At 56.1% G+C, this 15,380-nt stretch overlaps 2 protein-coding genes and 1 long non-coding RNA gene across 7 annotated transcripts in view; 1 reads left to right on the plus strand and 2 right to left on the minus strand.

The window, feature by feature from the left end:
* Positions 1 to 7,944, minus strand: part of LOC127476918 (translation initiation factor IF-2-like) — a 76,414-nt gene extending 68,470 nt beyond the window's left edge. Inside the window, exons 1-3 of one of the 3 annotated variants that reach the window (XR_007906775.1) lie at positions 7,624 to 7,944; positions 4,907 to 5,878; positions 3,464 to 4,772 (exon numbers count right to left, since the gene is read on the minus strand). Coding sequence is in view for 1 of the 3 variants with exons in the window: in XM_051800437.1 (XP_051656397.1) it covers positions 7,624 to 7,791 (168 nt within the window). In the remaining 2 variants the exon portion in view is untranslated. Of the gene's footprint in view, positions 1 to 3,463; positions 5,879 to 7,623 lie in introns of those variants that run through there. The other 2 variants (XR_007906774.1, XM_051800437.1) reach the window with 2 other exon arrangements.
* On the plus strand, positions 7,092 to 14,886 carry EMX2 (empty spiracles homeobox 2). The gene is given in 5 exon segments (XM_051800416.1): positions 7,092 to 7,421; positions 7,424 to 7,470; positions 8,193 to 8,673; positions 10,792 to 10,976; positions 13,484 to 14,886. Coding segments are annotated over 5 exon segments (1,134 nt in total). The 5' UTR covers positions 7,092 to 7,168; the 3' UTR covers positions 13,652 to 14,886.
* Positions 11,335 to 12,971, minus strand: LOC127476921 (uncharacterized). 3 transcript variants are annotated; one of them, XR_007906779.1, is made up of 4 exons: positions 12,825 to 12,971; positions 12,657 to 12,714; positions 12,415 to 12,505; positions 11,335 to 11,984 (listed from the first exon to the last, which is right to left on the minus strand). It is a non-coding gene; the product is annotated as an uncharacterized LOC127476921 (long non-coding RNA). The 3 variants fall into 3 exon arrangements; XR_007906780.1 differs by having other exon boundaries at positions 11,335 to 12,505; XR_007906781.1 differs by having other exon boundaries at positions 11,335 to 12,505; positions 12,808 to 12,910.
* Positions 14,887 to 15,380: the final 494 nt, after the last annotated feature.

Below are 15,380 nucleotides of genomic sequence, written 5' to 3' on the forward strand. Positions count from 1 at the left end.
CGCTCGCTGCTCGCACTCCTGTGCCTGGCACGGGCTATTCCAGCCCGGCCTGCCCCCGGCCCGCAGTGTGCGGCGCTGCCGGAGGGGTCTGGCGGCTGTGCAGGGTTTCACCGAGCGGCACGGTCGGTGTCCGCCCGCCGAGCAGGGTTCGCGGAGGCGGGCGCCGAGCGGGGACTCCCCGCAGCAACCTGACCTTTCCCGGTGTTCCTGCGGCGAAAAGAGCCGGGCAAGCGATGAGCGATCCGCGTTCTCCCAGAGGAATGGCCAGCGAAGCGACGCGGGGAAAGGCAGCACCTCTGCCCAGGTATTCTCTCAACTGTGCACTGCACTGAGGTGAAGTTTTCTAAAACTCCGAAACAAGCTTTTCCCTTTTTTTTTTTTTTTCGTTCCAGGAAAGAAAGAAAGACGAAAAATTAGTCTGTAAAAGCGCCCTTAGTTCGGAACTAATCTAGGGCAAAAATTGTTATATGGGAGCAACGTAACGGAGCGGCAGCCCGATGGAATCACGCACCCAGTTTAAGCAAAAGCCCCCACGTGTATATTTGACATACATTATGTATGTTAAAAAAGGAACACCGGGCTTCGGGGGCCTGAAACACCTACGTAAACCGCTGATTTTGCTTTCGGAGCTCTGTTTTATTACACTCGATATAACTTCCACAGCGCACACATATGAGCTTCAATATTTGGGAACACATCAGCAAGTAAAGGAATTCAGTGAGGTTATGCCTTTCAAACCTGGATACTTATATTCCTATTCCAAGATGCCACTGCAAGCAATTATGCACTTGAAGTCCTCGGAAAAAGGTGCATGTTTTAAAATGAAATAAGTATTATTTAGTATTCTTAATGACACTTCAGTGTGCTAAAATTTAACCTCTAAATTTTAGAAACTCGGAGAATTATTTGGGAGTTATTCAGTGTCTCTCACTGCAAACTCCTTCAACCTCATGAGAGTCACCAGGACATAGATATCTCGGGTGGATGGAGAGGCGGGGGGTGTGGGTGTCGTGCAGAGTGAATCACCTCAAAACCCCCTCTGCTCTTTGCAAGCTCGAATTTCCCCAAACGATGGACAAGAGTGGACACATACACATACACACACACACACACACACAAAGGACCCGAACATGGAGGAGATGCAGTTAACTCCCAGCAGAGCTAACTTTCTTCAAGGCTCTCTCCAAGTCAGGTGAAAGCAGCTGAAAATAGCGACGACTCGTTGCCCAGAAAAATCCTTCATGAAATGCAAAGTAAAGTTAGGCGGGTCCGCGAGATCGAGCCCTCTAGGAGCAAGTTAAAATTGAATAATTCATAAAACTGAATGTCTGAACGAGAAACGAAAAGTATTCCAGTGGTACCAGAAAGTGCGGAACAGAAGTAGTGGTAAATGGTAGTGTGATTTTCTAGTTTCGCTCAGAAAAAACGGGGCTGCCTTTGAAGACATGTTTTGGTTTGCTTCTTCCCTCTTCCCCATCCCCGTACTGACAGCGGTGCGCTCAGTCCAGTGGAAAGTTTAGGGAAGTTTGTGACCACAGCCCCCTCCTCGGGCGGGCTCTCTCCCCCCGCTCCGGCCCTGGCCAGCGCTGGGGCTCCGGTGGGACCTGCCGGCCCCCGGGCAGGGCGGCATCCCCGCACCTTCTTGCCGGCTACAGAAGGAAAGCAAGGCTCTGACGGGGAACACTAACTGGGGTCTGAGATGGGACGGGGAGCGAGAAGACCAGAGCCGGGGAGATAAATCAGCTTCGCGAAGGGCGGCGAACGTCCCGACAGCCGTGGGCAGCGAGTTTCTGTTTTGGTGTGCATTGACTTCCACCAAGAAAAACAAGCACCCGCTGGAAGAGCATCTCCCGCACGCTCTTCCCACGCAACCTCCACGTCAGGGGAAGCTCGGGCACCTCTTCGCTCCCATACGGGACAACGAGTGTTTTCCCGTGGGACGTCTGGAGTGGGGACACCTGCAGCCCCTGCCTGGCCTGCAGCTCTGCCTCTGCTTAGTTAATTTTTTTTTTTTTTTTTTAAGTCTGACGAGTTTTCCTCCGGGGAGAACCCTCAGAAACCCACAATTTCAGCGGTTCCCCAGGTAGCTGCTGCCGGGCAAAGCCGCTGTGTCTGCGAATTCAGCATCCGACTGCTGGAAACCTGCAGTAACTCACCGGCGTGCGGCACCGCACCGCCGACACCCCCAGCATTTCCGAGGCCACGGGAGCCACCACGGGACCGTTCCTTCGGGATGGAGCAGGTCAACCCACCGGGCGGGCGGGAAAGGCAGGCGCCTTTTCCAACGCCTCTCGCCCGTATCGCACCACCCACGACTGCGAGAAGTTGCCGTACACGGCGTGTCGCAAGCCACGATTTCGAAGGAGGTGTGAAAACAAGCGCAGGGGCTGGATCCAGAGTTTGGGCGCTGTTCCGGCAGCTGCCCCTGAGGGACAGATTTCAGGCGCGCAACTGGTCTGAACGGCGGGTAGTCCAAAAGCTGCGCTTAAACTAAGTGCTCTGCCAGCGGGTATCGCACTGGGGGGGATTCAGAGCGGGTGTGCACGAACGCGTGTTCACAAACACACACGCGGGGAGGTTTCTCCGCGCCCCTCAAAAAAAAAACCCCAACAAACCCAACAAGCCCTTTAGGACTGTATTAATTTTATTAGGAGACATATTGAGCGGCCTTTAAGCTTTTGGACGGGACCGGAGGGTCCCGGGGCCGGCGGGGCCGCGGGACGGGGGGAGCGCTGCGGCGGCCGGCAGGGGGCGCTGCCGCCCCGCGGATGCGCTGCAGGATGGACCGGGATAGACCGGGATGGACCGGGATGGGACCGGGATGGGACAGGGATGGACAGGGATGGGACAGGGATAGACCAGGATGGGACAGGGATGGACAGGGATGGGACAGGGATAGACCGGGATGGACAGGGATAGACCGGGATGGGACAGGGATGGACAGGGATGGGACAGGGATGGACCTGGATGGACCGGGATGGACCGGGATGGACAGGGATGGGACCGGGATGAACAGGGATGGACCGGGATAGACCGGGATGGGACCGGGATGGACCGGGATAGACCGGGATGGACCGGGATGGGACCGGGATAGACCGGGATGGAACCGGGATGGACCGGGATGGACCGGGATTGGACAGGGATGCGACACGGATGGACAGGGATGGACCGGGATGGGACAGGAATGGGACAGGGATGGACCGGGATAGACCGGGATGGGACAGGGATGGGACAGGGATGGACCAGGATGGACCGGGATGGACCGGGATAGACCGGGATGGGACAGAGATGGACAGGGATGGACCAGGATGGACCGGGATGGGACAGGGATGGACAGGGGATAGACCGGGATGGGACAGGGATGGACAGGGATGGACCGAGATGGGACAGAGATGGACAGGGATGGACCAGGATGGACCGGGATGGGACAGGGATGGACAGGGGATAGACCGAGATGGGACAGGGATGGACAGGGATGGACCGGGATGGGACAGGGATGGACAGGGATGGACCGGGATGGGACCGGAATGGACCGGGATAGACCGAGATGGGACCGGGATAAACCGGCATGAGCCTGGGATGGGACAGGAATGGACAGGGATGAACTGGGATGAACAGGGATGGACAGGGATGAACCGGGAAGGACAGGGATGGACCGGGATGGGCCCGGGGTGGACCGGGATGAACAGGGATGGACAGGGATGGGACCAGGATGGACCGGGATGGGCCCGCGATGGAGCGGGATGGACAGAGATGGGCCAAGATGGACAGGAATAGGACTGGGGTGGGATCGGGATGGACCGAGAAGGGAGCGGCGGGAGAGAGGATGCTCCTCGGGGCCTCTCGGTCCCGCGCTGCTCACCGCGCCCACCCGCAGCTCCGGGTGTTTCCTCCCGCTTCCCCCGCACGTGTTGGCGTTTAAGAAGAGCCAGAGTCTGGCACGGCTGGGTGTGGGTCAGGGCTTCGCGTGTAAACCCGGGGAGGCTGCGGGTGTCCCGTGCTAACTAACGTCATTTTGGAACCGCGAGTCCGACACCTCCGGGATGGAAGCAGCTGCGCGAATCACGGCGGGCCGGGCCGCGCAGCGCCCAAGGCGGGGTGGTTCGGAGACAGGGAGGAAGGGACTCTGAATTAGCGTCGAAAAGAAAAAAACCCCAAGTGATGGTCCATGTTCGCTGTTCCGGGGCCAGAGAGAGGAACTCGGGCAGCAAGGCCTTTTCCCGGTCCTGGTCCCTGTCCCCCGCCTCTGAGACAGGCCCCCGGCGGCACCACCGCTGGCCCGGCTGTGCAGGACCGAAATAGAGGGGTGAGGGTTTCAGGGCCCGTCTTGTCTTTGGGGAGGCCCGTGGGAAGCCCCCCGTGTATTCGCCCAGCTCTGGATCCCCGGCTGAGTGGGGAGAGAGGCCCCGTCCACGCGAGGCTCCGGGTGCTCGGGGGAGCCAGGCCTGCCCGCGACACCTCCCTCGGATGGGATCCACCTGCTCGGCAGAGGCCGGGGGGACCGAGCCCGGGCTCTCCCGGAGCCCCCCATCCCGGCCCAGCTCCTGGAAGCCCCGCTCGTCTCGGCACTTGGCGGCCCGGGATCCCGTCCCTCCCGCCGAGGACTGCACTCCTATGAAGGGCTCGCAGCACGCTCAGACATACTGACGGGGGTTTAGGGCGTCCGGAAAAGAATTAAATTAGGCATTTCACCCTCTCCTTTAAGTCAGTCAGCCCCCCTCCAGGCACGACCTGCCTGGGTCACGTCTCCTCCCCGCTGTGGTCACGAATCCCTGGAATGGGAAAGAGAAGAGGGAGACGGATTCTGCCTTGAAAAGAAACTTAAAGGGAGTCTGAAACTTGCCTCACCTCCACCCTCATACCCGAGAAAGTTCAGCCTGGTTCAGCCCCTGAACAACCGTCTTACCCCGAGGTCTCCCGTGTCTGAGACCTTCCTCTCATTTTCTTCGTCTTTTAAGGGATGAATATTAGTTTGGGAATCCGGAGCTAGTGCCTATGAGGCCAGCCATGTAATCTGACTGCGAACGTAGCGCACCCCTCCCTCCGAGAGAGGCTGCCTCTCAGTGCGCTTGGAGCAGATCGGGGATTTCTGGGAAGGAAGCCCCTGCCAGATTTTCTCCATGTAGACGCCAAGAGGACAGCGAGAGCAGCCTGTCAAGACCTTGGGCAGGAAAAGTTCCAGAGAGGGGCTTCGGGAGGTGTTCCCGGGGCAGGCCGGGCTGGAGCTCAGCGGCCGCGGCCGGGCTAGGAGAGGCCGGGGGTTGTGCGGGAGACACCCCAGAGAAATGGCCACGGCGACGAGTGGGAGAATGATGCGAAAATTTAGGGAGAAGAGGAAAATTCTGGGCAATCCCATCGCGAGTCCCCTTGGTTTTTGTTCTGACTGTCCCCGGCCTGTTTTATCTCTGACAAAATCCAGAGATAGCTTGTGCTCTCTCCAGGCTCTGCTTGGGATTTTTCTGCGTGTGTGTATCCCCGCGCACACGCACACACACACACGCAGATATGTGCGTGTGTGTACAGAGCACAGAGAGCGTGCAGGATTTGGGGCTGCACAGGGACCTCCAGGGTGCTGCGGCCGAGGTCACCCGCGCTCCTGAACGAAATGGGACTTTGCCGTGGAGAGCTCCTCGCTGCAGCTGTAGCCTCCTCCGCTCGGCTCCAGAGCAACGGGACGCCCCTTCGGAAAGGGATTTTAGGCTGGAGGATATTTCCTCGGCGGTAAAGACGGTCGAGGGAAATTTACCGAGCGTTTTGGAGGGTTATTCCCTCTCTGCATGTGTGAGGTTTCTTTTCAAACGGATATAATTCCTCCCTCCCCAACTGCTAAATTGCTTGATGCAGTTTTCAAAGGAGCCCCGTGATTATGTCAGGATGTCTGGAAAAAAAAAAAAAAGAAGTAAAAAAAAAGAGTTGAAGTTTTTCCAGTTCAGATTCATTCTTCAGTCCCGGAGAAGTGTAAATACGCAGATGCAGAACACGGCTCTTCCTAGGAGAAGAGTAAGTTTCTCTTGTCTTTTTTCATTTTCAGTGTTCTGGAACCAAGAGCCCAGTCGAAATCAGCACTTCAAACACCCGTCGTATTTAGGGCACTTTCTCAGCCTTGCTCGTGTCCATAACCCCCGAGCTTTGCAAGAAGAGCCGTAGTTACTGCCGGTTGAGGGGGAAAAAGTTTCGCGGAGAAAGGGTGAGGGGACTTAAAAAGTTAAGATATTAGCAATTCACGAGGGAAACGAGTGGGGCTACAGAGAAATCCTTCTCTCCCTTGCTCGACACTCTCAGCTCAGTGGGGTCGGAGCTCTGCGCCCCGGGTGTCTTCGGGCTGCAGAGGTTTTTCCAAACGTGTGAGACCTGAGAGAATGGCACTTCGCTGCAAAATCTGTCCAAAGACTTGAGTTACGCCGTATAAAGCTCTCTCTCACTCTGCTCTGCTCTCGTATGCACGTGTGGGTACGGATGTCTATACGTACAGCCGCCCCACGCCTGGAGATCAGATTTACATTTCCTACATGAAGTGAACTTCTCCCCCCACAAAGTGCACACAGCGCGGGGTACACAAAGGGAAACACGGCCCCGAACAAAGGCGCAAGAACAGCCGCATCCTTGCGTGCCCAACGCTGTTTTGTCACTTATATTTAGCCCGTCGATTTGGTATTTTGTTAAAAATATCGGCAAGCTGCGAACAGATGCTTTTAGTAGAAAGCGGGGAACGCGAATAGAATTCATCTCGCCCTTTAGTGGAAACAAGCGAGGACCGTTCAGGCGGCGATTTATTTTTTAGCATATTTTAATGCGGCGAAGTAACGGATTCTTTGTGTATAAAGTGGAAAGAAAATAGAAAACAAGGTCCGGGAACGAAGGAAAGAAACGCTAGACTGGTTTTAAGACTCCCCCCATCCCTTGGTTCAACAGAAACATTAATTTACATTAGCAATTCCGCATCTTTAAGATAAATTACACAGCGGCGTAATAGATTTAAAGCACGCCAGATTTTTTTTATCATTAATTGTAAATGTGCAAAATACCTGCTGGTACTTCACTTTAGAAGAATGTAATTGGCAAAAATGGGAGGCTGATGAATAGATAATAGATCCTTAACTACCAATAAACAGTAAGCACCAGCCAAGAGTATTAGGATGTGATCATAATTATTCTGCAGCCCCAGCCAATGAGAGGAGGAGAACTCAGCCCTAAAATCATCTCCGGACCCAAAGGTAAACGCGAAAATACGGACAAGGCTGGAACCGGAGACGTGATCCCCTGTCCCGTCTGCGAGCGCCCGGCGTGTCCCGGCCCTGCACGATGCAGCCGCGCTGCGCTTTGTGCTCCGCGCCGCGCGGGGCGGGCAGCGCGGGGCAGCCCGGGGGGAGGAAATAAGTTCGGAGGAGGAGGACGACGACCCGTTTTCTCACCGGGACGAAATCTTTCCCAAGCGGGGCATCTCTCCCTGACGCCCCGGGGCGGATCAAGGTAACCTGGCCGGGCCGAGAGCCCCCGAGAGGCGGCAGGGAGAGGGGTGTCACGCTGGCCGAGGAGCCCAAACCCCCCCCGAGCCCCCTCTAGGAGATGCGGCGCCCTGCACCCCCTGCCCCGCTGAGCCCCCCCCGAGCCCCGTCCGCCTACCTTGGTCTCGGAGCGGCGGCAGGGGAGGGAGGGAGGGCAGCGCGGCGGCGGAGGGGCGCGGAGCGGAGCGGGGCGGGGATGGCGGCGGGGCGGGGGCGGCTGCGCGGGGCGCCGCGCTCCCCCCGCGTGGCGGGCGCGCTCCCGCCGCACTCCGATCCGCGGCTCCATCCCTCCCGATGGCGCTGCCCGGCGCTCGCCTCCCCTCTGACGCACTTTAAAGAGTCTCCCCCTTCAACCTCAAGGCGAGTAATAGCGACCAATCATCAAGCCATTTACCAGGCTTCAGAGGAAGCTGTTTATGTGATCCCAGCACTAATTAGGCTCATGAACTAACAAATCGTTTGCACAACTTGTGAAGGGGCCGATCACATCCATGGATTGTCTTTGGACTTAGGGGGGGAGGGGGGGACGACCGCCTTTTCCTTGCAGGAGGGAAACTTCTCCCAGCAACTTTTTTTGTGTGTGTGTGCGTGGTGCGTGTGTGTCTCCCTTTTGGGTACCGCTGGCTGCCGCTGCCTCCTTTTCCTCCAGCCCCTGTCTATTTATGTGTGTATCTATCCCTCCTCAAGTCACTCCCTGCTGCAAACTTCCCCGGATCGTCTCCCGCGCACCAGAGAGAGACGGGCAGAGATTGGGTCGGGGATTCTCGTCGCGGCAGCATGTTTCAGCCCACACCCAAGCGGTGTTTCACCATCGAGTCGCTGGTGGCCAAAGACAGCCCCTTGCCCGCGTCTCGCTCCGAGGATCCTATCCGGCCGGCGGCGCTCAGCTATGCCAATTCCAGCCCGATGAACCCTTTTCTCAACGGCTTCCACTCCACTGGCAGGGGGGTCTACTCCAACCCGGACTTGGTTTTTGCAGAGGCCGTCTCCCACCCGCCTAACCCGGCCGTGCCGGTCCATCCCGTGCCCCCTCCTCACGCCCTGGCCGCCCACCCGCTGCCTGCTTCGCACTCCACGCACCCGCTCTTCGCCTCGCAGCAAAGGGACCCCTCCACCTTCTACCCGTGGCTAATACACCGCTACCGGTATCTGGGCCACAGGTTTCAAGGTACGTGCAACTTTTCTTTTCCCTCCGATCCACTCTCCCTCCGATCCACCCTCCCGGAGCTCCCGGCCGGCCCCGCCGTGCGGATTTTGGGGGACTGCGGTGGGCGGGCGACCCTTGCCCGGAACCGCGGGCTCGGCTCGACCGGGCCCGGGGTCTTTTGTCCCTGTCTCCCCCTCCGCCAAACTTGATGAGCTGTCAGAGACGAGGGGCTTGGGCTTCGTTTTGTTTTGCTGCTTTTTCCCGGTTTGTTTTGGTTTCTCGTGAAGAGGGGGGCAAACGGGAAGGCAAGGCCGGCTGGGACTTCGTCAGCTTTCTGCCCCCATTAAAAGCAGGGGAAAAGGTGGATATTTTTTGTTCCGGTGTGTTAAAAGCTAGAGAAGGAAGCGGCCCCGCAGAGCGGGGAATGGAGAGGTGCTGAGGCTGAGGTTCCCCCGGGAAGGCGGCGGTGCCCGCCGGGCTGCGGGGCCGAGCTGCGGGGCCGCAGGAAGCCCCCGCCACCGCCCCAAGTCCGACCGCTGCCCTTGCTGGAGGGGGAGAAATGAAGCGAATCTCAGAGAAAGGAGAAGGGGAATGTGAGGGGGGAAATAATCCCAGCGCCGGAGCAGCACGGGGAGATGGGGCTGCGGAGGACAGCCGGGGAAGGCGCAGGGAGGGCGATCCCGACCGTGTGGGCAGCGAGGGGCTCCAAATGCACGGCGATTAATACCCGGCTGAAGGGAAATAACCGAATCCAATGGCGGACAATCAATAAAATCCCCCTTGTTTAACCCTTTATAACCAGCAGCGTCTTCCCCGAAGGGTGAGCTGATTTCTCCCGTAATGGATCCAGCTCCTGCCTCTTTCGTTATAGACAAACCAAACAACAAACAAACAAAAAAATCAGCCTCCACTCGGAGGGATCTATCTGCTTTTTTTTTTTCCTTGTATTTTTATTTATTATTTCGGAACGAAAACAAACCACCTGCATGTTGCATTTTCCCCGGCCTTCTGCAGCCGGGCCGCTGCAGCCGGGTTGGAAAAGGAACCACTCTCTCTGAACCCAGGCGGTCTGAGACAAAATGGATTATTACCCTCTGAGAATAAAATTACAGGTTTCACTCACCAAATTATTTGTCGCAGCCACCAGGCGATTGGTAACGAGGGCTAGATGAAAGGCGGAAATGTCCTGGTGTTGAGCCACAGTCTGATTTCAAACACACCCTCCTTCTCCAACGATTTTTAATGCACTTACAGCGAGAGCCCCTCGGTGCCTTTCCCACCTTGGAAGGGCCGACCCTGAGGAGCGGCACAGGGACACCCTGGAGGGAGATGCCCACCGAAAAACCCCAACTAACCCACCCCCCGCTCCTTCCCCCGCTCCGATGCGGGCCGCCAGGGATGGGATGGGATGGGATGAGATGGGATGGCCGCTCTATGGCCTCCCCGAAGTTTGGCTCTTTATTTCCACGCCGGTTCCCGTCGCCGCCGAGGCAGCGTGGAGTGGGCAGTGGGCCGGGAACGGCGGCGGTGGGAGCCCCGCTCGGGGCAACACACCGGCAGGACGGAGGGAAGCAGAGGGAGAAAGGCCCCGGCCGAAGTTTTGGGGGAGGGAAGCGGAGACAGGCCGGGGGAGCGGGCGGGCGGCTCCCGGAGGCCGGTGGGCGGCCAAGGCGTCTCGGGGGGCTCGGCCAGGGCGTCCCGAGCGCCGCTCCCCAGCTGGCCGCGACGGGAGGATGAGAACAACAAACAAATACGGAAAGATGTGAGGCTGCCGGTGGTCGAGGGGAAGGGGGGTAGCCGCGGGATGAAGCCGCAGACACCGCAACCAGGATCTGGCCAATTCTTTCAATTTTTTTCTTTTTTTTTTTTTTTTTTTTTTTTTTGTAGTCCTCCCCAGGTTGGGTTTTAGCATTTTAATTTCTCCCAGTCCTCTCCTTCCCCCACTCATTTATCATTCCTCTCCACCTATTTATCAAATGAAAATTCAATACCGAAAAAGCGCTGAAAAATAAAAAAGAAACCATAGTCGGATTTCTCCTGCGAATAATGGTGGGAGAAAAAAATTCTTGTGCTAGAAAGTCCTGTCGAACGCATTTGGGAAAGGTGTTTTGCTAATCTCTGTTTTACCCTGTTGCCCAGGGAATGAAACCAGCCCGGAGAGCTTCCTATTGCACAATGCACTGGCCAGGAAACCCAAACGGATCCGTACAGCTTTCTCCCCATCCCAATTACTGAGACTGGAACATGCCTTTGAGAAGAACCATTATGTAGTAGGAGCGGAGAGAAAACAGCTGGCACACAGCCTCAGCCTCACAGAAACTCAGGTAAGGGGGAAACATGGAACGGACAGTTGGGAAAGTGAAAGTACCGACATCTCCTTTGGAAAACCCACCCGGCAGGGCCGAAATTCGAGCAAAAACTACGGGCAAATTCTAGGGGTGTTTAGGCCTTCGGTCCCGAGCCGGTGGAGCGAGAGAGGGGCCCCCCCTCGCCTGGATGTTGTAAAATCCTTTCCCGTTCGCGATTCCACCGCTTGAGCCGGGGGTCGCGGTGCCTCGGCCGGCCGTGGGAAGCTACAGGATTTGGGGTCCCCCGGGCAGCCCCGATGGGAGCCCGGGCCCGAGTGGGGAGGGAGCGGCGAGATCCGCGGTCTGCGGGTCCGGCCGTTTTGCTGCGGGGCTGCTCGGACCCTCAAGAAGTAGTTTGATATTGGGGGGAAAAGCCACCAAAACAAATGGGGGGGAGGGGGAAGAACCCCCCTCTTTGGACCCTACGGCAGAAACACAGTTTCTTGGATGATTTTCCACTCGTTTCTAGCCCGGCGTCAGGCAGAGGGGATGTGAGGAGCCGGTTCAGGAGGACAGAAAGATGAAAAATTAAAGCAGAGAAATTATTAACGAGGAATCCCCCCCCTCCCCCGCCCTCCTTCCCCCCTCCCGCCGACTGGCTGCGGGCCAGAGCCGCACCGGAGCCTGTTTGTGTCGCGTATCTGGCGGGGCGACCAGAGAGGTTCCCGCTCCGGTCGTCCCGGGGCGAGGGTCTCGCAGGTACCGAGGCCGGGCACTCTGGGGCGGCGCGGAACCGGCCAAGGGCTGCGGCGGGGGCGGGCACGGGCTCCCCCCGACGGCGGGGGACCCACGGACGGCGGGCCCGCTGTGAGGGCGTTTTTCACGCGGTTTTCTCCCCGCCGGAAGAAAAACTGGAGTTTGGAGGGTTGGTGGTGGTTGCTGTTGTTGTTGTTGTGTCGGGCTTTTGTTTTGTGCCCTTCCAGGAGACTCGCGGAGACAGGATTCCAGATGGGGATTGTCTCTGCTACAGTATGTGGCACTGTACTAAGAAAAAAAAAAAAAAAAAAAACAACCAAAATACCCAGCCGCAGCCTAGTTCAAAGTTCCCAGTAAACACAGCGTTCTCTGGGCGGATTAAGTTGTAACACTTTTTTTTTTTCTTAACTCCTTTTCGTGGGGGAAGCAATAAAGAGGTTGGAGCTTTTGTTTTAAAATGTCTCCCTAACAAAACAATAAAAAGGGATCGCCACTTTTATGAGGTTCCCCGAACAAGGGACCGGTCACAGGCTTATTTCTACTGGAAAGCTGTATTTAAGGTGGTCTTTGTGCTGCTTGATTCCGAAGCTGGTTGGGGTCTTTTGTCCGGATGTCAAACCCCCAGTCCCCTACAAATGAGCTCCCTTTTGGGAGATCAGCGTGCAGAAATGAACCGTCCTCCCCTTCAATTAGCAAACTAAAAGCAAATTAAACTCACCCCTTGTTCCCCGCTCAGCTTTTTAATGGGGGACTTTTGGAGAATATGAAAATGCAGCAGAGATGTGTGTCCGGCCAGTCAGGTCTCTGTTCTGAAGAGGCAGCGAAGCGGGTTAAACCAGCTTATTAAAATGCTCCAGTTCTCTTTCCCCCCCCCCCCCCCCCCCCCCTTGCTGAGGCCTTTATCAGGCACTTTCAGACAGAACCAGAGTTTAAACTGCTTTAAAAAAAAAAAGTGTTTACCTTTGGACGCTACAAGGAGTGTGGCCAGCTCTGGAGATAGCTCAGAGATCAATACTATCTGTAATTAAAGCACTGAAGTCAGCTGCCGGATGGTTCAGTCAGATGTACTCGCGCTGAACAAATTGAGAGGGATATTTACGATGGCACTTACAGGTTTCGCGGCGCTACGATCGCTCCTGGACGGCGTGTCCCGGGGAGATGTTGCGGGGAGCGACGGACGTTTTCCTACTCGGGGCTATTTTCTTACATTTTATGCGCTTTTCCAAGAGGAAAAGATCTCGTACCGCCGGCCCTCAGCCCCATCCTGGAATGGATGAGGCCCTGGGTGTGCTTTGACCCGCCGGGCCGGGCCGGGCCGTGCGGGCAGGTGAGCGCCCCGCAGCCGGCCCTGCCTCCCGCCCCGCAGCCCTGGGCCGCGGCACAGCTCGCCGAGCGCGGGGAACAGGAGCGGGCCCGTGGCGGTGACAGCCCACGGCCGCGCGGCCACGCCGTGTTCTCCCCGCCTGGGGCACCGGGGCATCGCTCGGGGCCGCTCGTACGCGGGAGCTCCGCGCCCGGTGCGCGCCCGGTGCATCCCCCGCCGTGCTGCCCGGTCCTGCACGCGTGGGTGCTCTGGAGCGGCCGGCGGGCGTGGGACAGCCTGGCCGGGCCTTACCCGAGGGGTTTAGGAGACAGGCGGGCCTCGTCTCTGCTCGGCCCGCTCCAGGCTGGGCAGCGGTGAGAGCAGGGCACGGTGCGGGCAGAGCGCGGTGCGGGCAGGGCACGGCCCCGCGGCAGGGCCAGCCCAGCAGGCATCGGACTAACGCCCGGTGCCTTTCCTCCCGCAGGTAAAAGTATGGTTTCAGAACAGACGGACAAAGTTCAAGCGGCAAAAGTTGGAAGAGGAAGGTTCAGACTCACAACAGAAGAAAAAAGGGACTCATCACATCAACCGGTGGAGAATCGCCACCAAACAAGCCAGTCCAGAGGAAATCGACGTCACGTCGGACGATTAAGAACTGGCTCTTTGGGACTTTTCAAAGCCAAGCACCCCACTAACCGAAAGTGTTAAAGGCTCACACCCCCCGGCGTGGCGGTGCGGGGAAGGACACGGAGATCTTCATCAAAACACGATTCCCGTCTGGGAGGGAGCTGGGAGCGAGCGAGGGCCAGACAGCGAGGGGTCCGAACTGTGACACTGCCGGCACCGCTCTGGCAAGGGGGATCTGTCAATCAGAGCCAAAACAGCGGGACGAGGTGATTGACAGGTATTCCGTTTATCGCAGTCCACTTTTAAAAGCATAACGTCAAAAAAATTTAAAAATATATAGAAAAAATGTTAAAAAAAAAAAAAAAAAGACAAGCCGCCCCCCCCATCCAAATCAGAAAAATTACCACCTTACTGGACATTTTGCACTTCACAGTTTTTTCCGTCTTTGAAAGAGAAATTTCCATAAGCAGCCAAAACCCACACCTGTTTCAGAAACTTGAATTGCATGTGTAAAGCCGTCTGGGCAAAAAAAAGAAAAAAAAAAAAAAAAGAAAAAAAAGCGAAAAAATTACTCCAGTTCCTAAAGACAGAAATTAATTGTAATTTTTTTTCCCTTTAAGACAGGTTCCGTGTGCTTTTTAATTTTATTTTACGAGAAATGTGCAGTCTGTAAACATTTTATGATAACTTCTGGCGTCAAAGTGTTTGTGAAAGCTAAATGAAGTAGCAGTAACAAAGCATAGTGTTCCTTCCGGATGGACAAACACGGTGGGGAGGGGAGGGACGGGAGGGAAAGGCGGGGAGGGGGGGGAGGTTGGGGTTGGTCATAACTTTTGCTGCAAAAAAAAAAATTCAAATTAAATTAGCCCCCCTCCACCCCCCATCGTATCCCCATTGCAAAACCGGATGACGATTATTTTTTAAGATTAATAAAGCGCAAACCCAGTGACCAGTTTTGGCGGTGAGGACACCTTCTAGGCTGGGAGGATCCAGAGAAAAGGGACTTAAAATCGCAGATTGATTTTTTTTTCTAATGGCCAATTTTATTGGGGCAATTTTCAAGCACTGACCTTATAATATTCCGAAATCATAGAGCTACTAAGAAAAAGTTACAAATGTTTCCTTCATGTCTCCTATACCAGAATGTAAATATTTTTGTGTTTCGTGTTTAATTTGTTAGAATTCTAACACACTATATACTTCCAAGAAGTATGTCATTGTCAATATTTTGTCAATAAAGATTTATCAATATGCCCTAAATTTTTAAGCAATATCTTTTCCGCTTCACCCCCAAATTTCTCAGGAACCAGTATTTTCCCCCCACACCGCCTTGTTTTTCGCTGCTGAACCCCTGCGGTCGGAGCCTGCGCTCCCGCGGCCGCGCCGCGCATTCCTGCGGCCATAGGCGCATTTTCTTAATGTATTCGCCGACTGGTAAATAGACCTCTAAAAATACGCCGCGGAGTCCCGCTTGATGTAAATAAATACCTGAAAAAAACCCCGAACAAAAACAAACAAAAAGAACACCCCCAGCGGAAAACCCTTCCCTGGTTAGAATCCGAAGTGCGAACCGGCTCGTAACGGTGAAACCGGTCCGCAGCAGCCGCGCTCCGCTCAGAGGGGCTTTCCTTTGCAAAAATATGTGTTTTAATAGCGACAGGGTGTTTTTTATTTCCCCCCCCCCGTGTTTAACATCCCCTGGCCAGGTCGCTGCGGTGAGGAACAGGTCCTGTGAGCAGGGGCTGTGCCCCAGC

The sequence above is a fragment of the Manacus candei genome, unplaced genomic scaffold, assembly GCF_025592945.1.
Source record: "Manacus candei isolate 608988 ecotype Guabito, Panama unplaced genomic scaffold, ASM2559294v1 h1tg000050l, whole genome shotgun sequence".
Lineage (NCBI taxonomy): Eukaryota > Metazoa > Chordata > Aves > Passeriformes > Pipridae > Manacus > Manacus candei.